Source organism: Ammospiza caudacuta, chromosome 2, assembly GCF_027887145.1.
Source record: "Ammospiza caudacuta isolate bAmmCau1 chromosome 2, bAmmCau1.pri, whole genome shotgun sequence".
Taxonomy (NCBI): Eukaryota; Metazoa; Chordata; class Aves; order Passeriformes; family Passerellidae; genus Ammospiza; species Ammospiza caudacuta.
This window is the reverse complement of record NC_080594.1, coordinates 59,112,803-59,136,763: the sequence shown is the minus strand read 5'-3', so window position 1 is coordinate 59,136,763 and position 23,961 is coordinate 59,112,803. Positions and strand designations below refer to the sequence as shown.

Here is a 23,961-nt window from a genome sequence, read left to right as displayed (position 1 = left end):
CTAATAGGGAGCAGAATTGTTTTTACTTTACTGGATGTTCTTTGTCTTCTGTTATTTGTTACTCTGTTTGCTAAGTAATTGAGATAGAAATGTCTCTTAGTGAAGAAATGCCATTCATTTTTTTGGTGTAACTGTCATGAGTAAAGCAGAATGCATTTGATGCCAGAGGCAATGGAGGTCTTTGCTGCTTCTTTTCCACTTGTGTAGCATCCTTGTCCTAGAAGCTGCTGACTGCAATAAAAGCTGGCTGTACACCCAAGATATTATTCATAAATTCTGGTGGAGGGAGAGGATGAGTGGGTATCCTGCCATGAGTATGGAGATCATGACAACTTGTAGGGCATGTCTTAAACGTGTGTAGCACTTCATAGTTCCATGAGTGTTCTTATGACTAATGGATAGCTTTTGCCTCTAGAGTGGTGGATTTTCCTTCCATTTGGGGGGAAGGCTAGCACAAAGTAATTGCTTCATTAGAGACCATTGGCATTTGATTGATTCTCATAGGTACAATTACATTGATGGTAGATGACTTGCCTTCCTTGCCAAAGTGGGGACAGCATTGCCAAAGATCTGAAGTGCACTTTAAGTAGGTATTCTAAAAGGTGTCTGAGATACAGTGCCATCATTTGTGGCTTCAGTTCCCAATGAAGATGTACCTTGCTAATGAGGAAATACAGGCTTCCTCAAAGCCTGATAAAAATATGGGGAGCTTACAGTATAAAAGGAAGAGCTCCATGTAGCTGTGCCTTTATAGACTTCTTTATGTATTTTTTAATGTTCTTATTTGCATTATGAAACTAGAATTGAACTGACTGATTTTTTTAGGCTTTTTCAGTGAAGTGTTTGAATTCCTTGTCAAATTTCAGACATCTCATTTGAATACCTTGAATGGTATCTTAGTGCAAATGCAAATAGCTTCTTCAAAATGATTTCTGTCTTTTATTCAGTCAATGCTGAATCCTGCAGAAAAAAGGAACTTAGTGGCCTGGAATTAAGGTTGTTTGGGTGACATTTTCCCCTTGCAATTTCTTGATTTCAGGACTTCATAGCAAATACAGATATTTCATATATATAGATAGATAGATTTAATTATTTTTATTGTTCTGTGTTGGATAGTTTTTCTATTGCAGGTTTGTGTTCTAGAAACATAAACTTAGACTGAATTTGGCTACCATCTGAAATGTGTAAATCGCTTCCTTTTAATAAGCTGCTTTCTTTAAAGTTCTTTGTCAAGATTTATGATGTAGTAGTGCATGTGCATATTTGTTTAAGGAATTAATTTTACTATTTAAAGTCTTCAGTTGTTTAGCTCTCCCATAAATAGTGTGCAGCTTTAATTAAATAATGCACTAATAACTGATATTTAAACATCTATTAATCACTACAAAGTAGTGAAATTGGAGCACTTCAGGAGTTTTAGTGAAAGAAATGTTACTATTTGACTTCTAATTTTTTGGAGGTATTTTGACAAAACCGTTTTGGTCTCAGGACTGCAGTTTTTTATAGCTTGCATACATAGTACATATATGTATAGTGGCACTTGTTTGTCTGGCTGTAAATTGTGAAGTCAGGAAGGTCGTATGCAATGGCAGCCCTTCATTGTGGTGGAGGTTGTCTGAGCTGTAGGAATGAAAAGGTTTTGCTGCAGGGATGGGGGCCAGTAATTACTGTTGTAATGGCAGTGTGGTTCCTGGCCATGCAGTGTGCCAGTTACCAAACAAGGCTTGGAGTCTCCTGTTAAATGCTTATTTACCAGTGTGAACTTTTTTGCTTTTAATTGTTCTCTCCCAGCTAAGGAAGTGCTTATTTTGTGTAGTTCCTGTCTGGCTTCCAACATAGTAACACTTCTCATACAAAAGCTATGTCATTGTGCCAGAATTCTGCTGACTCTTTTAAAGATCAAGATTCTATCTAATATTTTTCTAAACTGGATTGCTTATTTTTTTGTGTTCTGTTACTTTATTTTGGAGTTTTAACAAACTTGTTCTTGGCAGGAAAAGATGAAGTGAAGCCAGATGTAGTTTGAAAATGTCTTGGTGTCACAAATAATGAATGAATGGTGTATTTCATTTAACACAGGAAACTCACTCCATTGCATGGACTCCCCTGCCCCATTGTTTCGTGTTTGTGTCACCTATTTCATAATGGAAGTTACAGGAAGTAGTGACCTCAGGTGAAACCTACCTGTACTGTATTGGCAAACATGAAATGTTCTTCTGCTATCATAGATTGATTTATTTGTTAGATCTCCCTTATGTTGCATAGTCAAAGCAAATTGTTTAAAATTCTTTTAAACACTAGCAAATTCCACTTCTCTGTTCATTTCCATTTCTGTAGCAAAAGCCAGTCTGTACAGTAACTTATTATTAGTAATTACCATCAAGTGTTATTCTACAAATTAGTCATGTAAGGGGTCTGTGCAGCTTAGCAATTTGGGAAGGGTAGAGTTAAAGAATTGCAGGAAGAAACGAAAGGTTTGCCAACTAGTTGTTTCTGTACTTTAAAAGTATTGTCACAAGTGGTTTAAAAATGTAGTTTCTGCATTCTTTTCCCTAAATAACCCAAGAATGCCTTAGCAAAAAAAGTTCAGAAAGTTTATGAATGGTGACAAAACCAAGGTATAGGCATACTGTTTTTTTCAGTATGCTCAAATGATTCTGCAGTTTCCTAAAGTCTGAACCCTTGTATTTTATGCTAGAACTTTATTTCAGGTTAACTCTGAGTTTTATACAGACTTACTGTAAGATGCAGAAATTTGAGGCAAAAGTGCCTTCATATAAAGTAGTATCATAATAATTATGTGAACTTCAGAGGTTTCTCTACATGTTTGTGTGGGCTTATAAAGTACAGTATAAAACTGTTATGCAGGCTGTTTTCCTTTTAGGTTCTTACAACATGTGCTTTCCTGTGTGGAATTTTCAGAAAGCTGCTAAGCTTTCTTCACAGCTGCATCATGTTCACAGGCTTGCATTCATTCTCGGATTGTACAAAAGCGATCTGTTTTCTTCTTTAACTTTCATATGATTGGGGAGGTCTATTTTTTGGCAAAAGTGATACCACTAGTTAAAAGTATGATGGGCATTCTGTATGTCAGATTCCATTGCAACACTGTGTAGAATGGAAGATATTCAGGTTTCCTGTTAATTATACCTTCTATCAGTAAATTATAGTGACAAACTTCTGCTTTTTCTATTAAGTTATATTACAACAATGTGTAAATAAAATGTACAGTTTTTATTACCCTGCCCTATACTGTGAATAGGTTAGTTTTTTTTTTTAAATATTTTTATTGTCATCATTATCATTATTTAGGAAGCAGCAGTTGATAGAAGTGTTGAAATTATCTTACTCTGATGACTACACAGCAAGAAATAATTGACTTCCTTTGTTGTGCATGTAGTGTCTCCTATAACCAATGGTCCTGTGGATGACAGGAAGGGATTTGTCTCTGATGATCTGTATGGTTTTTTGTTTTTCTTTCATCAGTTTAACAAAATTAAAACCTTGAGAACAAAAGATAGCAATAAATAATGGGAGAAAAGGCATTGAACTGTGTTAGTAATGTCTGTTTTAGGAGTGGGGTCAATCTGGTTGCTATTTTGCTTTTTTGAGATACTAGAATTTTTGAAGAGTGAGTCAAATATTGTGGCAACAGTCTTTTGTTTGATGTGTAGATAAATGAGAGCAGGCATGAAGAGGGAGTTAAGGTGGCAGGCTGCAGTTTTAGGAGCTCAGGAAGAAGTAACATTTTAGTGTTGACAGGTTTTGAGCTGTGTATCACTGGAGCAGGATCAGGTGAAGGATGGGTTGTCACTCTTATCTAGTGCCAGGTTGTTTTCACCCTAGACAGAAGAGTTCACTTGTCTAGATTTTGCTGCTCCTTCCACTTTAAAGGAGAAAGTGAGCAGGATTTTCCTGGCAATGTCACCCCAGAAAAGCATGATTTTAAAAAAGTGAGGTTTTCTTTGCACTTGAATTGTAAAATATGAATAGCCCCTGCATTATTTGAAAAGTTACAGCATGGCAGTCTTCTGTTAATATCTGATAATGAACATAGCTAGAAAGGCAGCAGAATTCTTTTGGGATGCTGTGCTAATAAACAGGTGCTCTCAGGATAAATGGAAAACAGTAGAGAATTAAAGCACTAAACCAGAGGAACAATGAAGAGCTTTCTCCTGCTTTGAAACAATAATAAGAGTCACTCAACAGGAAATGCTTTAGTTTGATGTCAGAAATGAAGGGAAGCAGAAGGTGAGGTAATGCTGTGTGTAACCACCATCAAAGCCTGGTGGGAGAAAGCAGAGCAGTTAGAGTTGCAGTTGTAGAGTAACTTAGAAGTGAATAATTTTGGTTGCAGTGCTCAATTCGATTGTGCTGCCATCAGGGTCAGCAGAGCTGCTCTCAGTTACTGTGCCTGCAGGCATCACAATGGCCTTGGTAGGGGATGGAGTAATGAAACCAACTTCTTGTTGGAGCAATGAGGTGAAGCCACGTGGAGGCTGACAAGACTAGAATGTGCTGAATTTCAGGCTCACATTGCAGGAACAGGAACAAAACTAATAAGTCCTGGCCGGTGATAGGTTTGAATTCAAGCTGTGCTGCAGTACAGCCAGCTTCAAAGGAAGTTAAAAAATTCTTTTGACTTCTATCTGTTTGTTCACAAAAAGCAAAAATATGATTTATGGCCGTAAGGGCAGGGCCATGGAAATAATCCATACTTTGGCTGCTGTTTTCTTTTTATTTTAAGTAAGCTTTGAAGGATCAGGCACTAGGCTTAAAATAGCAGCAGTTAAGTGAGGAGATCATTAAGTTCTATTTTTTCCTTACCATCAGACATTTTGCTTTTTGCATAGGTGCATTCCTGTTCCTTCCATTTCACAGGTGACCATTCTTCAGGGCAGGTTATCAGGCTGGTGACATGGCTAGGTAGCATTTGTCTAGTTTCTAAGGGTAAGATTTATTCTGCCACACTACTTAAACAATGGTTTGAACCCAGTTGGTTCAGTTGAATGCTGGTATGCATTATTGTTGTATGACTTGAGCTAACATCAGTACTATGATACCTCATTCTTCATACAGTGGTAGTTAAGTAACAAAGCTCAGTAATATTTTTCCCTCCTTATTTTCCTTTGTGTCTGTGTGCTTAGAATGGCAAATGAAGAATGAATAACTAATCAAAAGTCAAAAGCTTTTGTTATGTGGGTACAAGCAGGGTCTTGGGGGTTTGGAATCCATCACTTATATAAAATCCATTCTTGAGAACCACCACTGTTTCTTTGGGTAGCATTCATTTATAAATGGTTTAGACTCAGGAAATACAGGCCAATTTGAAGAATTACCTGATTTATTTATTAATCTATTTAAATAAATTAAACATGTAATCCTGGTTGCTTGTTTTTCTCAATGCTGTCGTTATTTGCAGATGTCTGACTGTGTATTGGCTAGATCTTTGGGTATATTGTATGAGCTTTCGAATCTGTTTGCAACTATTTCCTCAGCATATTGAGTCTTGAAAATAATTACTTTTTATTAGACCAAATAAATCCTAATTGAATGTTTGCTCTTTTATATGCAGCCTGTTCCATTCCAAAATTGTAGAAGTTTGCACTAGCTTTACTTTGCATAATAAAGACACTGATCTAATTTGCTGTCTCCCTGTAAATTATATTTATTCACTTACTTTAATAAAGTGCAGCTTTTCAAACTATAGCTTTCTAATGGTTCAAAATATATACCTTCTCTTTTTCCTTTTTTCAGATTTATCCAAGAATAGGTTAACTGAAGTTCCTACGGAGTTGTGCCATTTTGTGTCACTGGAAACACTAAATCTATACCACAATTGTATCAAGGTTATACCAGATGCCATAGTAAACTTACAAATGCTAACTTACTTAAATTTGAGGTAAGTTTATCTTTGCTACATTTTTTTGTTTATTTGCAAATATGTAAAGCTTTTTTTGTCTGCACTTTATAATGTTCTGGGACAACTGACTGCATTTTTTCATGTTACTGAAAAGGGTAACACAAAAGCTCATTGGCTGCAAAGACAGCTCTGTGTGAAGGCATCGTAAATACCAAAATGTAAAAATAATTGTTAAAAGAAAACCAAGAAAGTTAATCCAGTTCTGTCCCTTAATCTTCCAACAAATCCAGAATGCTAATCACATCCACACAGTTGTTTTCTTTTAATTCACTTCTGATGACAAATTTTGTAAAGCTTGACATACTTTTTGCAGCTCAAAAGATGGAGGGACAGAAGATTTATATTTTTCACCATGGGGAATAGAATGGAGGAGTGAGATACTGTATCTATCACTAGCATAGTCACATTAGGAAAGAAATATAGCTTCTGCCTTTTTGAGGAGAAAGTGGCAAAGAGCTGGACATCTTTGCCTCCTTTACAGGAAAATTCTATGTGAATACTAATCACTACAGAGAATTGGTGCTAGTTAAAGTGCATATGAATGAACATCTGCTCTTGATGGAGGGCAAGTGAGCCCTTTTTCAGTTGGGGCAAGGTGTGGAATTTTCTTTGTAGTTTAATGTGTAAAAACTGTAATAGTGAAGCTCTATCAGTCTGTTCTTTGTGAGAATGAGGTCTGAGTAGAAGGTGAAGTGGCTCTCAGTCTTTTAAATTCAGGGAATGAAGTCCTGTTCATCAGTTTTATCAACAATGAAGATCTTTCTCATGTCTTTTTTTCTCAAGTCTATATTATTACTATATTGCAGTTTTGGCCACTGTGGAACAGTATTTTGTCTTAAAAATTTAAGTAGAACAGTGTGTCCTGAGTATCTGCACACGTACAAGAAATAGGACTTGAGATTTTGAATTAGTGTTTGCTAGATATACATGAAGAACTAGAAGCTGGATTAAGTCATTAAATATAGATAAAAGATCTTAGTAAATTTAGGAATTAGAATTAATTTGGTTAAAACTCAATGTCATGAAACACTGAATTAGAACTCTGTGTAGTGATAGAATTTGTCTGAATCATCACAAAACTATAATAGATTTCATGTCACATATGACAGTAAATTGGACAAAATAAAAGCGATTTTTCATTTGATTAACTAAGGTGATTTCTCTCAGTTTAAAATCCCCCCTTTACTTGGATGTGCCCTTCCCCATGTTAGTTGAATGCATTGAAGAGTCTGAAGAAGGAAATATATCCTTGAGTTTCTAACCACGTTGCTTCTTGGCAAGAAATAAATATTTTTCTGCCTGTTACCAGCAGAGCCCATATGTTGAATAGCATTAGAAAGTGATGCCAAGAGATCTATATATAGTTTTTGGGCCTTGGTGGATACTGTTCATGTTTTATTTAAAGAAATTCCTTTGAAACTAATGATGATTTATTACTCACTTCCCTGGTTATGTTCTGTTCCTTATCTCTTACTGGGTTGCTTCTGAGTTCTGTGGAGCTTAAAAATTGGTTTTACTTTTTTTTTATCTGTGTCTGATCTGCAGCATAGGGGTTACTGTTTTAGACTCTAAGCTTCCTCCGTTTGAGTTCTTTAGAACTTGAAACAATACTTCCAGGTAATTTTTCAAAAAAGTTGTGTCTTGGTCTTCTGTAAGGACATTAGAATTAAGAAACCTGGCTCCACAATAAGTGCTCATATTTTTTTCAGCTTCTGCTGGTTAACAGTCAGACTTCTCATTTTTATTTTCTTTGGGTTTGTTACTTGATATCAGTCTGTATCCTGGCACGCAGAACAGAGATAAGATGGTAGATTGCTTTGTGCAACATTTTGAGACCATTTTGTAGAGCATGAATATGCATCTCTATATGCAGCTTTGTAGTATGTTGCTGGCCTAGCTCTTGAAGAAATGCTTTGCAGCTTGTGGAATTTTGATTTTTGCTTGTCTTTGTTTCATGTCAATATTGCAACTCTTACTGATATTCCACATGACAATTTTTACCATGTGTTCCAGAATGTAGTAGTATGTCTTTGCTTTCTGAAGCCTTAAGATGTAGGCAGGAGCTAAAAAAATGGTTTATACTGGGGTACCACTTCAAGTTACTGTTCATTGTTTTACTACATGTTAATAATCATAAGAAAGAAAATGTTGTATTTTAAGGAAATTTTTAAATATTCCAGAAGAGAGTAACTATGTTATTCTGATAAGCATAAAGTTTCTTCTGGGAACTGAGCCACGAATTACTATTTTTAATCTTGTGGACATCACAAAGGGTCATGATATTTGTCATCTTTAAGCTCTAGCCTATGAATCTTGGGAAGAAATGAACCATTGATAGTCCCAGAAATTTTTGCTCTATTTACCTGGGTTAATAGCACAGAACCATGGACCAAGATGTACCAAGTCATCTTCAACTATAAATGTGCTTTAAATTAATTGAGAAAATAACCGTTTTGTCTGTGATTTATATATTTGTCTTTCCGCTGGAACAAAAGGCATCCATTTTTATGGCACATAAACCCACAGGAATGTTTAAATATTTGCAAAATACTGTCTCAGTTGACTTTCCTGTATTCATTAGCAAGGGAAACAGCTGTTCTTTGTGGCAAACGGATTTGTTACAATGTTGTTAAACTGATACAATGCATTTTTTCCACAGTGGTAAATTCTGCAATATTGTTAGTCAATAATCAGGTGTTTCTAATATGCAAGTGTCTTCTTAATTATTGCCTATTGAAAATTTCAATTTTATCTGCATAAAATATGACCCACAAAAATGAAGACATTTTGCAGCTCTCAGAGTTTGTGAGTATACAGTAGAACATCACCAATGGTTTTAATATTTTTTGTTTTGTTTTGTTGCAGTCGAAATCAGCTTTCTTCTTTGCCAGCTTGCCTGTGTGGTCTTCCTCTAAAAGTCTTAATTGCAAGTAACAATAAGCTAGGTTCCCTTCCAGAAGAGATAGGTCAGCTAAAACAGTTAATGGAATTGGTATGTTACTGATCTTTTTTTCACTTTTTATTTTGACTTCTTTTGAATTTAAATAGAAACAGTAAAATTCACTTTTCACATATATTTGAACAACTGCTTTATACTATAATGTAGTTTGCAGAACTTAAGTTTTTAACTTCTCAAGTGTGTTGGATAGTAACACAATAGGAGTTTCCTTTATGTTCTTCAGGACTCTTTTAAACAACATCACTGCCCTTGGTTCATTCAAAACTCAGTTTCAAAGTTCCTCATCTTTACCAGCGTTTCTCACTGCCTGCCTTGGCTCCCTGTTTCACTGTATCAAATCCTTAAGTTCTGGCATCAGGCTCTGCAAGGTTGTACCCCCCTGTAGCACCCTCCCCTCCTGCTTCCTTTCTGTGTTTTTACTATCTGCTTACCACACTGCATTCCACTCGAGCTACTAGTCTTATCAGTCTATTTTCATTTTATTTCACTACATTTGTCATGCAACCTTCCTTTCCTGGAACACCCATCTAAACAGATCTACAAAATGATTGTACTCCTTGTTTTCAAAGCTGTCTACACAAGTATTGTTTCTACAAGAAGTAGATAATTTAGAATATATTGTCCAGTCAATGACAGTCTGAAAAAGCAAAACTTATTTGGTGCTATAGCATAAAATTAATGTAATTGCTCATGTTTGTGGAAAATATATTTGAGAATGCTTCCCTTTCTCTCCCTTTATCTTCCTCTGCTATATATTGTAGGCTGAGACTCTGAATTCTTTATGACATAAGTCTTCTCGTTATTTCTATTCATTTTGACCTTTTGAGATACAAATTGACAAACTGTATTTTGACATTGCTAATTTCTGCATAGTCAGACAATCAGATTTGATCTTCCTTCCAGCTCCTGTTATCTCCATTGACAGCATTTACTTTGCATTGCTTTTCTGTGCCTGAAAGTGCCTTATTATCATAGTCTTGTTTTTATAACAGTAGTTCCTCCAATAAATTACATTACAGAAATTAATAACATTGAGGCCCCAACCCTGCTATTGATTCTTCATAGGTAGTATGAAGTAGCAACTTTGAGGCTTTTTCCTTTTGATATTCCTGAGCAGAATCCTGTGATATCAGGCTTCTGTTCTATATTAGAATTGATGTGGCTGTTGATGAGGATGGTTGGGGTAGTTACTTTTTCCTTTGTGAGTTATGAGTGAGTTCAAGACTACCAAGTTTGTTTTCTTTGGTGAGCATTATTAATTTATCAAATATTTTAAATTTTTGTGCATGTGTGGTGGGTTTTTGAGATTTACACAGATGGTTCTGATTTAATTATTCCTAAAAATATGTTAGGTGATAGCACTGTTTTTGTTGTGCTTAAAATAGACACAATAGAAGGTGATGGTTCCAGTTTTATAAATAATTTAAGCTAAATTTAGTAAAAAGTTTAGTAAAAACTAAAAGCTTGACATCAATGTTGATTATACCCAGAGCAGATTTGGTTTGTTTGCTTCAAGCATATAATGTGTTTAAATTCTGGAATTCTGGATTTTCATATTGCTTTCCAGTTATAATATAGTTTGTGTTACTATTTGTCATGAAGAGCAAAACAAATCTTGCTCTAAAAGTATTTCATATGAGAGCTCTAGCTACATGTCACTTTGGTATCCTAGAAGATACATGAAAACTGAAAAAGGTCTGATGCTTGTTCTTTGTGATTTAGAAGGCATTGGGGGGACCTGAATGAAAAACAAGTTTTTGTTAAATTGAGCATGAGCCTGTTCAGATGACCTGATTGAATGCCACCATGTGTGTTTGGTACATTTCTAGTGAAATGAGTTGCACTATTTAACTGGAAATGACATAACTGTGATGTATTGGGAGAAGCAAATAGTGGTAGGATTGAGAGTGGGGAATCTGTGTTGGCATGTAAACTGTAAAGCAGTTTAGATAATAAGGTGATCATTGTTCTAAAACGAGTAAAAGAAACAAACAAAAAACATGAAGTCATATTGCAGTTGTTGCACAAAAAGTTCAGCTGTGAGAGCAATGCCAGCCTGAATAGCAGGGGATTCAAGCAGAAGCATCACTCAGCCCTCTGACAGGGAGTGTTGTTGTTTTGGTGTGTACACAGAGCTGGTGCTGGCCTGGGCCAGGGGATAGACCCTGAGATGCACCTGGCTCCGTGCAGTTCTTGTATCCATAGGACATTTCTGAGCTACCTCAGGTTCCCCAGCTGTTCCATAAGTGGCATGCAGTGAGATCTGTATCTATGTAGCAAAGGGTTCTTTTTGTCTACCTTTTTAATACAAAATTTACCCCTATAGTCACTGTAGAATGATGCAAATGTAATTTGCTACAAATTAGATCTTTCCAATAAACTCTGCATTTTCCCTTCTGTCCTCCAAAATGGGGTAGGTAATGGTTTTCCTTTTACAGGTATGTATTTTTATGAATTTCATACCTGTAGCATAGAATAGCTTTGATATTACATGCAGAAAACTTTCAGGTATTTTTATATTTAGGGTTCTGACAGCTAACTTATTTTAGTGCTTGTAGCATAAGTTTTTGTCCCTGCAGAATACATTGTAATTATTTGGTAAAAAATTTGGTGGGGAAGTTTACTTTTATTTGCTGCAAAAAAATCTTTGACTCAATCATGCCTCTACTGTCAGCCAGGAGAGTGCAAAATTAGTATGAAGATAGTCTGAAACTTACTTTCTGCCAAGGAAAAGTAATTATGCAGAGATGGCTCAGTAATTGTACTCAAAACTATCAAAACAAAAATTCCATTCTCCATCCTATCAGGCAGTATTGCACTTCTGCCTTCTTTAGATAACAGCCCTCCCTAGCTCTGGGATGCTCCTATCTCATGTTGGAAGCCTTCAAATTTCTCACTTAAGGATTTGTCTTTTACCTCACTCATCTAATCAGAGACAGCAGCCTGACCACGTGGGACTTGCTGCCTGCTGTTTTCTAAAAGGGTCCATGTGTTCACATACTGTCTAGCTTCTTTTTACTCTTCAATATGGCCGCTGTGTCACAAGCTCTGACTGAACCCAGGTGGTTTTTAGGAATAATGACTCAGTCAGGAGTCCTGAGTTTAAAGTTATGTAAGGAGGAAGTTTGCCTCAATTGGAATGGTTTGGATAAACTTCTGTGTGTGTATGAATAAATGTGTTAATGTGGAGTCAGAGTACCTTACTGTTTTTTCTGTTTATCTTGCTGGACATACATGCTGAATTGGATTGGTTTAAGGCCATTTAAACATTGCCATAAGCAAAGGGAAACGGTTGATGATTTTGCTTTCATGCCACAGAAATTAGTGTTAAATTTCCTTAATTTAATAAATGTAAAATAAAACCCTTACATTTCTGATTTTGACAAATTGCCTTGTCATGGCAGGACATGGTCTATCTGGTGAGAACAAAATAGAATTAATACCAGAAGTCTGACCTCAGCAAATACTAGTTCCCCATGGAACTTGAGTGTTTGCACTTCAGTTACCTGCAAATGCCGCTGAAGCCGAATTCCAAACTGCTGGTTGCATAATTCCTTAAAAAATTACTAGCTTGGAAACCATAGGTGTTTGACAGTATTGCTTCCATTACTGCCAAAGTAATGAGAAAGTTTAATGCTGTCTCTGTCACAAACACACTCATGAAGTCTAATAATAGTCAAGAGCATAACTATGAGTAATTGTTGCAAGTCTTTGTTTTCCATGGCTATTCAAACAAAGTATTAAAAAATGTAAGTTGAACTACAGTGTTTAGTAGGCTAAAGGATACTGCTGTCTCTAGAGATCTGGTGAGTGCTGACATGCTGTCACAACAGATCAGTTCTTATCGAGGATGTTTTGAAAGGCTGTAAGTGGAAGTGGACTTTGTTTTTGTGGTTCCACGCTGCCAGCTTGCTTTTTCTTTTTTTGATGCTTCCTCTAGAATTCTGTCTCTTTCCCCGACTTGTTCTGGTATGTGTGACTAAGTACACTTGGTCTAGAGTTTCTTTGCCACAAGGTGACTTTAAATTCTGTGCCCTAAAAATCAAGTATCTAATTATGAAGTAATTTAAAGATTGTAAATTAAAAATAGGACAGTAAAGCTTTAAAAATAAATTATCAGGGAACAGTGCAATTAACCAAACTTTGTGACGACTTGGGCAAAAATGCGCTCATTAGCTGGGATTTCTAATTTCCTTGTCTAAAAGCTACAGTAATTTCCTGACTGTGTTTTGAGAAGGGAAGGAAGTCTTGGCAGCAATAGGATTCTATTACAAGAAGAAACTTGTTGGATCCAGACAACAGCATTGCCAGATCATATTTTGGTTTTACTATAAGTTTTTTGTTAAGTAGATTTTAGGCTCAAAGATAGGGAGTTAATATAATGTTTTTGACTGGCATTAAAGCAAGCATCTTCAAAGACATGACTTGGAAATCTGGCTTCTCAAACTTTTGTAGTTGAAGAGCTCCCAGATAGTTTTAAATGCATTGAAACATTGAGAGAGTAGGAGTATTCAGTTGGCTTTTCAGGAAAATGGTGCATTACTCCATTTAGCTTTCATACTGAGAGCTACTATTTCCTTCTTTTAGTACTGAAATGACAGCATAATTGGGACATCTCTGAAATTTGCAGGTTGCCTGGGATGTGAGCAGAGATTTCAATGTCCATTTGGCAGCAAAAATGATAGCTAGTATTTAACAATTGTCTCATCACAGACTGACTTAATCCAAGAAGTTGATCTTTCATGCACGTTCATAGCAGTTTCTTGCTTGAAATAGTTAAGTAATGCCAAATAAGCTCTGTCCCTTTTATAGTCTACTACATGCCCTGATGATCAAATATATGCCTTTACTGAGAATCATTACAGAATGTTATTGCTGTATTACTATTATTATTACTACTACTATTATTTATTTTGCTTAAATATTCCATCAAGAAGAACAGAACCTTTTTAAAAACTCAGATTCACTAGTACTTTTACATTTCCTCCTAACATATATGGTTATATAATCACTATACTGAATTCTTTACATGAAGAAAAGAGCAAAAAACTGAGACTTGTTAAGTAAGTAGTTTTGAATATTTCTATAGAAATTAAATTACCTTTCAAAATTAACTTGTTCTCCAAATAACAGTTTGCTCTGGTTTTAACTCACGTGCAAATATTTTCCCATGTATTTTTTATTTTGTTGTGACTACAGGACATAGATTGTTGCATTTTTCTGGTTAATAAAATGTCACAATGATAATAGCATATTAGCTATGTTTGTATTATGGAACATGTAGGAGCTGAAAGTTCATTATTATTTGTTATTACTGTTTTACTGTAGGATGTCAGCTGTAATGAAATCACAGCTTTGCCACAGCAGATAGGCCAGCTGAAATCTTTAAAAGAACTGAATGTCAGAAGAAATTACCTCGAAGTTTTACCCCAAGGTAAAAGCAAATGAACAAAAAAAAGTCTTTACAGTAGCTCTTCTTATTATAATTTTGACAGTATTTTTAATCATACAAATAGAAATAATTGAAAAGTAGCTATTACCCTGTGCTCAAATTTATTGCATTTGGGTCTGCAGAACATAACATTCAATGGTATCTACTGAAGAACAGTGTGTGAGGTTTCTTCAATGTATCTTTATGATTCCAGGCAACTTTTAAGTTAAACAAGTGTCTGAATGCAGTATGGGAACTGTCAGCTGAGTTTCAGGGGAAAAAAAATTCGAAGTATTTGGTTTAGAATTTCTTGTCACTTGTATAACAACACTCTTTTATTTCCCAGTATAAAATGGAGTAAATGTTGATCTTAATTCCTCCCTGAGTTTGTATTTTTCCTGAATGCAAAAGAAGTGTTATTCAAAAATACTTTATTATTTTATGCCAAAAATAAAAACAGATATAACACCTTCTCTCCTTTTTATTACTTTTAGAACTAGTACAGCTTCCCTTGGTAAAGTTTGACTTTTCCTGCAATAAAGTGCTTGTGATTCCAATTTGTTTTAGAAAGATGGTGCAGTTACAAGTATTACTGCTTGAGAATAATCCTTTGCAATCTCCACCAGCACAAGTAAGTAATAATTTAAGTTGTGCCTTAATATTGGATGGCTGCTAACACATTTTAGAGTGTAAAATGTCACCTTCTGCAATTGCAAGCTTCTGAATTTCAGCTGTTGATAGTTGTTGATATTTAAATAAGACATAGGATATATCTAAATAAGATACAAAAAATATCCTCTGTTCCCAGTATGAATTTGCACAGCCCTTAAAACAACACACATCTAGAAGATGTCCATTCTGATAGCTGTTAATTTTTGTGATTTCTATCTGCATATGAAATTTAACATTGGAATATGCATGTAATTTTGGAAAAGACTTGTGATAAACTTCCTGGGTTATTTTTCTTTCTGGTAAAATGAATACAGTTCTAGAAGGTTCTACAGTGATTTGCTAACTTTAACTTAAAAAATATGCCTAAATAGTCTAAAACACAATCCATGTGAAATTTATTTCACTTTAAAGTGTAAGTTCATAAATTTTGATGCACAAAGAAATAAAACTCCTCTTTGGAACTGTAGGCCACTCTGAGTAATAAAAGTAAATTAATGCATTCTGTGTTTACTGCTTAAGGACAATTTTGTTGTTAAATTACTGGACAGTAAATTCAAACTGCATTTCTGAAAGCCACAAGTGTTCTGGCTCAACAGTTGTTGAAATACTTAAGAATTTTTATTCCAATTATTATTGGAGAAATGCTTTTCATAATCGATAGGGATTATGCCTTTAAACTAAAAAATACAAGGCAAGAGGTGTGCACTTAAAGAAAATCCTAAAATGAAGGTGAATTGCATCGTAAGTATGCTTGGACACTATTACAAACAATGTGCCCAAGAATATAAAGAGCACACTAGCTAATTAAATGTCATGATACATTAATTCTGAAAATAATTAATCTATTTATAGTAAGTAATAGGCCATACCATATATTTTAATGTCCTTTTTTTGAGTTAGAAGCTCATTTGGATTTTTTTTAAAGAAGAATACATTATTTTCTTGTTTTCTGTTTTAGTCTCTGAGGGTATTTATACTGGTACACACAAATAATTGAGTATATAATTGAAGTACTTAGTAATTTAAAAAAATCTATTTTCTTTTAAGTGAAATTTGTAATATTAGTTGAATTTCAGGGAGTGACACTTGGAATAAATTGCTTTTTAAATTCTAGTTATAAACCTAATTTTTTCCTTGTTCCACAGATTTGTACAAAGGGTAAGGTGCATATATTCAAATATCTGACTGTGCAAGCATGTCAGATTAAAACAGCAGACTCGCTGTATCTTAATGGCATTGAACCACAGCATTTGCCACAACCTGTGGAAGAGAGGTATGTATGAAGTCTTACGAACAATAAAATAGTATTTATCTTTGTGTTCCACAGTTTTGTTTCTTTAGATGCTATTCAGCGTACCTTTTTGCACAGAGATTTCATTTACTTTTATTCTAATGCAATCCCCGTAAGAGTTCAGAAAATTAAAAATCAATTCTGATTAAAGTTAGCAGCACATTAGTTAAGAGTTTAAAAGTGAACCTTAGTTTAAATCTAACCTCTTTCTAGTGGACTCCTGGAATACATTGGAAATAATCAGATGGTAGTTACACCAGGTGTTGGCTTGATCTATCTACACATTAAATAAATTTTATTTTCATGTGTTGTTTTGTGATTTTTGTGATATATTTTATGATTTATATGTGTTTGTATGTTTGCACTTTTGTGACATTTTAATCTTTTTTAATTCATCCAAAGTCATCTGTCAAACAAAGTGAGCTGCATGAATGCTTTTTAAATGAAGTGTGCTGATTTGTTAGCAGAATGAGGCAAAATCTTCTGTTTCATATCAGACTTGTAGGAAATAGCATCTTGTGCCATGGTTTAAGGACAGGAACCAGACACAAAGCAGCTCCTTTCTATGAGAATCTCCATAGCTGGTTGGAAATCAGCTTTTAGCTGAGTCTTTCTCTGCTAACAAAGACAGAGTAATATAACCAATCAGAGAAAGTATGATACCTTTGAAGAGAAATACTCAATGAAAACAAAGTGTTGATATGAATAATAGTAGAGATGTTACTGCTAAAATCCTGAGAGAAAGAAACCCAAGAACTGTTACAGAATCTCCCTCTCAGTCATCTCAATAAGATTTGAATGAAATTGGTTTTGTCCATGTACCTTTGGAGATCCCTGTGTGAATTTCTATCAGATAAGTGAGAAGAATCCAGGATGAGGAGTAGGTATTCCATTTGGGAAACACTTACTGGTTTTCTGTTTTGTTCTTTTAGTATACGAGAAAACTGACAGGATTGTCATGTCCTGTTTGATATTTGTTCATACTGGAGAATGTAGGTTAGGGTAAGGGGATGGTACGGAGTAGATTTCCAAAGGCAGTTTCTGCAAAACAATCTTCAGTGTTTACTGGCAAGAGGTAATTTAAGATTAGAGTTATTGAATCAGATGTCTTGTTCATGTGAAGACTGATAAAGCACTTTTCTTGGGGTGTCAATCTGAATTTAGTATCACAGCTTTCAGGATAGCAAATAAAGAGATATAAGATATATTTTTTAAAAACACTTTAGGTGATAAGAGTACTGCATCTAATAGTGCACTTCAAAATGAGTAGAGGTCATATTGGGTAATGAAACCAGAACAGTGAGCCTTTGCTGTTGTTACAGTAAGTTTCTCAGAAACCTAAATTCCAAAGTCTATTTTAAGGCACCAAAAGGAGGTTTCTGTGTTAATAATTATTTCAAGCCTGAGGGAGATATGAGTTCTGTTTTAATGGATCAGTGATTGCAGTTGTATCAGTTGAATCCACTTTGAGTTTTACCATTTTGGTTTCTTCTCCCATGGCTAAATTGCTTCAGTCCTGGGCTGCTTAGTTAGTAACTAAGCAGTTTTGCATAGTGTATGGACAAAAACAAGCTTAGCAGCAGATTATTTCTGTTGCTTCATTAATCCTTAGGCTAATTAGCCATTCAGTCTGATCTATTTTACCATCACCAGATCAAATGTTTGGTGTTTTACTGTACTAGGCTATTTCACCTTCTTCCATTAAGGATAGTTTGAAATTTGCTCAGAGTTAAGTGAAATTAGAACAGAATTTGAATGTAAATGCTATGATAGCTTTTTACTGAGTTTTAATTTTTTTTTTCCACATCTAGCATTGATGACATCTATCCAAGTAAAAAGGACTCAGATTCAGGTGTTGGTAGTGACAATGGTGATAAACGTTTGTCAGCAACAGAGGTAAGTTACCTGCCTTTTGTGTCAAACTCCTTTCCCAGCACTCGTATTTTGATTGTATTTTAAGTTTGGTAAGAATGTGAAAAGATTTTTAGACCTCTGCAACCATATCCTTGACATGAATTTTACACTAAGAAATGGTTAAAACAAAGATAAAAGGAGACTCTGGGGTTTTAAATTTTTTTAAATTTTTTTTTGTCTGTGCCCTATCTGGAGTGGGCATGAGATACTTGCTTCCAAATGGTTACAGACTTACCAATAGTGCAAATCCTCTACAGTTTTCTGACAGTTTACATAATCTAGAGAATGAGAAACAAACCAGAATTCATGTCTACTGTTTTCAACAAAGTAAACACGGTAACAGGTTACAAGCTGATGACTTCTCACATATTTTTCTCTTTGCCTGATTACTCTTTCCTGTTGGGAATTTATGGTGCCCAGTTTCAGTATATTGTGTGATGTGGTTATGAAACATTGTTGTAGTGTAGAAACTTGAGAAACTTTGCAGATTTTAATGTGTTTAAATATTCTGTCAGTTAGGCAAAGCTGAAAATAAACCTTCAGATCTTTTCCTGAACTTTGCTGTCTGTCTGAGCAAAGAGAAAGGGTAGCTTTGTGGGACTAGTGTTGTCCTAAGCTGTTAGAACTGATTCACAGAGGTTTTTTTCTGAGGCATTCTTTAGCTGAATAGGGCACCAAACCTGTGTGGAGTTGAACTGAATAGATAATGATAAATAAGTAAATAATTAGTAGTATAAATCAGTGATGATTGTCTTTCTGAAATATACAGTAATGGGATTTGTGGTCTGACTTAATGGGAAAGGCCTCACATTAAAAGGGTGACCTTCTTGCTACTTAAAATATTTTACACTGATTCTTTAGTGGTTTTCTCCTCCTTTGAGGAAAAGGGATTTTGTTTCTTTTGGAACAAATATATGAAGAATCAAGCTTAGATACTGAATTTATAGTTACTCAAAAGCAAATTGAACATGAATCCACTTACTCACTGATTGGTCTTTTAAATACAATAGTACTTTAAAAAACCCCATGTGAATTTCCAAGTATTTTGGCAAGTTTCATGGTAGGTGGAAATGAAGTAGAATTGTTATGAATTCTAGCCAAATCTCTAATGGTTTTCCTCTAGCTGTAAGAGTATTCACTCTGTTCAGAGGCATTTACAAACCATTTTGCCAGTCTTACTCTTCCTGAAGCTCAGTTGGCTTGTTAATGAAACTTTTATCCCAGAATTTCCTCTTTAGCTATAAATATCACCTTTAGAAAATAGATCATGCTACCTGTAACCAAAAGATAGCAATTAAAATACTGCAAAAAAATATTTTTAAGTCTACCAACAATGAACCAGTACATTTTTAATAGCACTAAACTTTTAAATATAAGAACAGTTTACTCATTCTATCACCACCTGAGAAATAGATGCTGAAATCAGTAATCCCAAATGCATTTGTTAGTAAATTTACCATGCACTTTCCTTCTGATGTGACCTTTAATACCACATGGGAATCGTGCAAAAAATACTAGCATGATGCAAATACAGGCTCACAAGTGTTGTTAATTACAGTCAGAAAGTTACATACCAAACTTTGGATAAACATTAAATGATCAGTCATAATTATTAAAACATGATTCTGGAGGGTTTTTTACGAATATAAACTACTGTTCAGTGCTGAGGGTAGTGGTTATTGAGTTTCTATTCTTTTACAGAAAATACATTGTCACTTTTCATGTGTAACTTAATAACATAAATGAATCACTTGTTTGAACACTAATGTAGTTTTTAGGAAGCTTGCTAATTGACTTTGGATGAATACATAGAAGAGGGAATACTTGATGAAATGAACTGTTTTATAAATCTCTCTTGGACTTTGTAGGGTCCCTACAGCATCAGTTTCCCAGCTGTAGCCATTCTGGGCACTTCAAGTGGAAGGTATCTTGTAGTGTTGCTGTAAAATTGATCATTGCAACTTGAAGCCAAATTCTGCCTTAAGGCAGTCTACCATTTACCTCACCTTTTAGGAAAAATACAGCATTTTGATTATTTTTCTCCCTTCATTTGACCTTATTTTTCCTTTTGTTAAAATTCATTAGAATGAAATTAGAATGGCGTCTGTGCTTTATTATGTGTATGAATAATGCATTACTACCAGCAGGAATATATGTAAAGACTCTTTCAAAATGCATAATCTCAATTCTGTCTTAGAATAATGTTAGATATTTTTGATTCTGATTTGTCTATTGTCTTCTCTTGCTGTCTCAATAAAAAATAAAACTGTGGAAGAAGGAACTTGGATACAGTATTTCACCTGTGAAGGAGTGGTACTCTTGTATTATCCAAGGCTGCTTTAGATAGTTTTTCTTTCATTGTTTAGTGGCAGTTTCATAGTATAGTGGTGGAAAATAAGTTGCAGAATTCTGTAGGTCCTGAAAGGAACTGGTTTCCAAATTGAATGGTCAGTTCCTTTTTTTATGCCAACACTCCAAAATATTTTCCTCAAAGTGTGTGTTATGCTGGTAAGAAAAAATATTGTACTTGTTTTGGATCCAGAACTTCTAATCAAGTGTGTAGGAGCATTTCAGTGTACTATTTTCAAAATTAACACACCATCAACATTGATCAAGAATAATGAAATTTAGTACTTAAATGTCATATGAGATACAGCCTGAAAGAGAAGGAATTTCGCTGTAACCTTGGTTGTCTGAATGAATTTATATCGTACCTATCTTATTTCTGTCTTTTTAAATTTGTTGGATTGTCATTGCTTCAGATCTAAAAGAGTTTTGTGCTTAGAATACTTGGAGTGTAATTTATTTTCTGTTGTAGTTTCATTTTAAAATATCACTAATTTTAAAATTTAAAATTTATTTTTAAAAAAGCTTTATGAAGTCCCCGAACATCCTTTTTTCCTCCTTAAGCTGAAGAGTACAGCCAGTGAATTCATAGAGTTAATAGCATGTAGTTTATTCATCAGAAAGAACATTCATCATTGTCCATGTTTATGTATTTTGGGTCCAATGTATTCTTGGAAAATAGGAATAACCACGTGTATCTTTGATTGAGGTTTTAAGAGCAAGGTGGATTTGCTCTATCCTTTATCACAAACTTTAGCTTCAGGAGTAAGAGAAAATACTTTCTACATAGATTATGAACATCTAAAAGTAGCAGGAACAGCAAACTTCTACTAGAAGCTAGTGAGAATTAAATAACTGATTATATGTTTCATTACAGATCTTTTTTGTTACAGCAATCTGAACTAATAAAATGGGGAATATAATTTCCTTAAAAATGTATTTTTAAGGATATGGAGCAGAGTGCTGTTTGTATTATGTAGGTTATAATTACAGAATACATGTGTGGAAAATGTATGCACAGAGTAGCAAGTTACAGAAACACAGGGCATTTAAAGAATGAGAAATACTCATGGACTTTCTGGAAAATATATTTGCAAAGTTCTGAGACTCTTGTGGTGGTAAGTTCTCTGTCTCTGAGGAGCCAAGAATAAAATCTTGGCCTCTTCTGCAAACTGTGGTTTTGCTCTAGCTCACCTCAGGAGAGGATGTGAGCAGGTTCCACTTGAGCAGGTCACTGCTGGCCCTGCAGAGAAACAGAGCCATAGTGACTTAGAGCAGAATTGTGTCTGTGCTTCCTTGTGCAGCTGCTATCTGTAAAATCATAGACAGGATAGGTTTGTTAGATACACGTCAGTGTTTTAGTGTACCAGCCAATAGAGCTGAAAAAATGGGTGAGCTTTTAAGTCAGAAAAAGCTAGTGTACTTGACAGTCTGTGCTTTTTTTTTCCCAGCTGTGTCAGTTAACATAATTAAAGATGGTGCCTTCCTTGATGTTGATCTTGCTTGCTGTAGGCGTTCAGTTCAGAAGCTGCATGGTAAAGCAGGGAAGAACAGTCATGGAAGGAAAGGAAAAAAAGGGCTGTGATATAAGGCTCAGTGTTTCTGCAGATTTTGGTGGCTGCAAGGAGGCCCTTGTAGTTTTCAGCTGCCCAGGGAAGCACAGAGAGTAGCACAGTGCAGTGGTGTCAGTGCAAGGAGAGGACTAGTGCCGTGAGTAAGACAGGAAAAGAGGACATGTGAATTATTCTACTTGGCAAACCTCATGTGAGGATATATTCAGCATGACTATAACTTCTTACAGCAGGATGTGGTCATGTTAGATGCTCTAGTATCCTGTTCCATCTTAATTTGCAGCCCTTTGGTGAGCAATCTTGTTAACATGTACATTTTTATCATTCTTGGTTTGAGCTTGGACTAGTGTTTCTCTTGCTTTTTCCTAGCCATCTGATGAAGATACTATCAGCTTTAATGTTCCAATGTCGGACATTGTGGAAGAAGATCATATTATAAAGGATGATTCAGGTCACCATGCTAACTCAAGAAAAGGTTGGAATGTAAAAAACATGGAAGTTAAATACAGGGAAATTCTGTTGTTGATTCCATGCCTGCCTGCTTACCCAGAAGGCTTTGAGCATGCATATGCAGTTGTGTAAAAATAAAAAAACGTATGTTACTTAGAAAATCTTTACTATACTGAGTCTCTCTAGTAATTTTCAACAACAGTTCCAAAAAACTTGCTGCACCTTTTCTCAAGAATTAATAAGATCTGATTCTGACTGGGGGGGAAAAAGTTAAAGTTGGTTTGAGCCGTACTATCCTTCAGCGAATATCAGTGTTCAGTAATTTAGCAAAGTGCAATAATGGAGTCTATTTCTATAGCTGGACTTAGTGTATATATAAAGCTTTTTTAGTCAGTCAGCATCACCTCTGGAAACAAGTAAATTTATTTGTATTTTGTGAGAGATCTAATTTTATCCAATTTTTTTAAAGTAACTTACGTTTTTCTAAATTACACTACATACTGATAGATAAACATTTGTTCTCCCAGTTCTGCACATACTTATGATAAATGGCAGGATGAAGTCAGCAAGCTGCATAGGGAAACCACATGAATATGAGATGGAATACCCTCATTGTTACCCACTTTAATGAAGTTCCATGGAGAACTCATCAGAATTTGGTAAAATATGAAGAGCGTTAACAGGATTTTATCCTACAGTGTTTATTAGCAAACTGGAGAGGGTAAATCATAGCTTCATATCCTTGGAAATAGTATGCTTAGGGAAAAGATTGCGACAGGCTCTAACTAATTTTGCTGGGTGTTTGGTTTGTTACAGCGTGGTAACTCTGAAATTGCATTCAATTGCAAGTAATTGCAAGTCACTGCCTAAGACATCTGAATTTCTTAAAACACTGCACAGCTGTCCAGCTGTGTTGTTGTATTACTACTGGCAAGACAGACTTGGTGTAGTTCAAAACTGGCTCCTTCATGCCTGCTTTGGTGCTTCTGATATACAACTGTATATGCCCAGGAAATGGATTTATTACAACTTAGAAATTGGCATCACTGGTTACAATGACAGGATCTTAACCTGTTAGAAATGTTTAATGTGAATTTAAACTTCATTTTTAAATCATTCTTCTAATTTCTTTTTTTCATTGCTGTTCCTAGTGGAATTCCATCAAGGATCTGCTCACACGTTTGTCAATGATAAGTCACGAGAAACAGGAAACCAGTTTGATGAACAGGATACTCTTACTACTGAATTTATGAGCTACATTAAGGCAAGTTTATCACAATGTTAAGTGTGGAAAATATTTCTGCTACTTTGGTAAGTGCAGAGTAAACAGGAACGATAAACAGCAGGTATTTTAATGAATAAGAGATGCAGATGGTAGTAATTGTTCTAAAAATACAGAAAGCA

The 23,961-nt window shown here is 35.0% G+C and overlaps 1 protein-coding gene across 2 annotated transcripts in view; it reads left to right on the top strand.

The window, feature by feature from the left end:
• Positions 1–23,961, top strand: part of LRCH1 (leucine rich repeats and calponin homology domain containing 1) — a 118,333-nt gene that overhangs the window by 47,348 nt on the left and 47,024 nt on the right. For both annotated transcript variants that reach the window (XM_058825083.1, XM_058825082.1), the window contains exons 2-9: positions 5,758–5,902; positions 8,789–8,915; positions 14,211–14,316; positions 14,808–14,944; positions 16,131–16,258; positions 18,088–18,172; positions 22,477–22,582; positions 23,709–23,821. In XM_058825083.1, the coding sequence (XP_058681066.1) occupies positions 5,758–5,902; positions 8,789–8,915; positions 14,211–14,316; positions 14,808–14,944; positions 16,131–16,258; positions 18,088–18,172; positions 22,477–22,582; positions 23,709–23,821 (947 nt within the window). The remainder of the gene's footprint in view (positions 1–5,757; positions 5,903–8,788; positions 8,916–14,210; positions 14,317–14,807; positions 14,945–16,130; positions 16,259–18,087; positions 18,173–22,476; positions 22,583–23,708; positions 23,822–23,961) is intronic.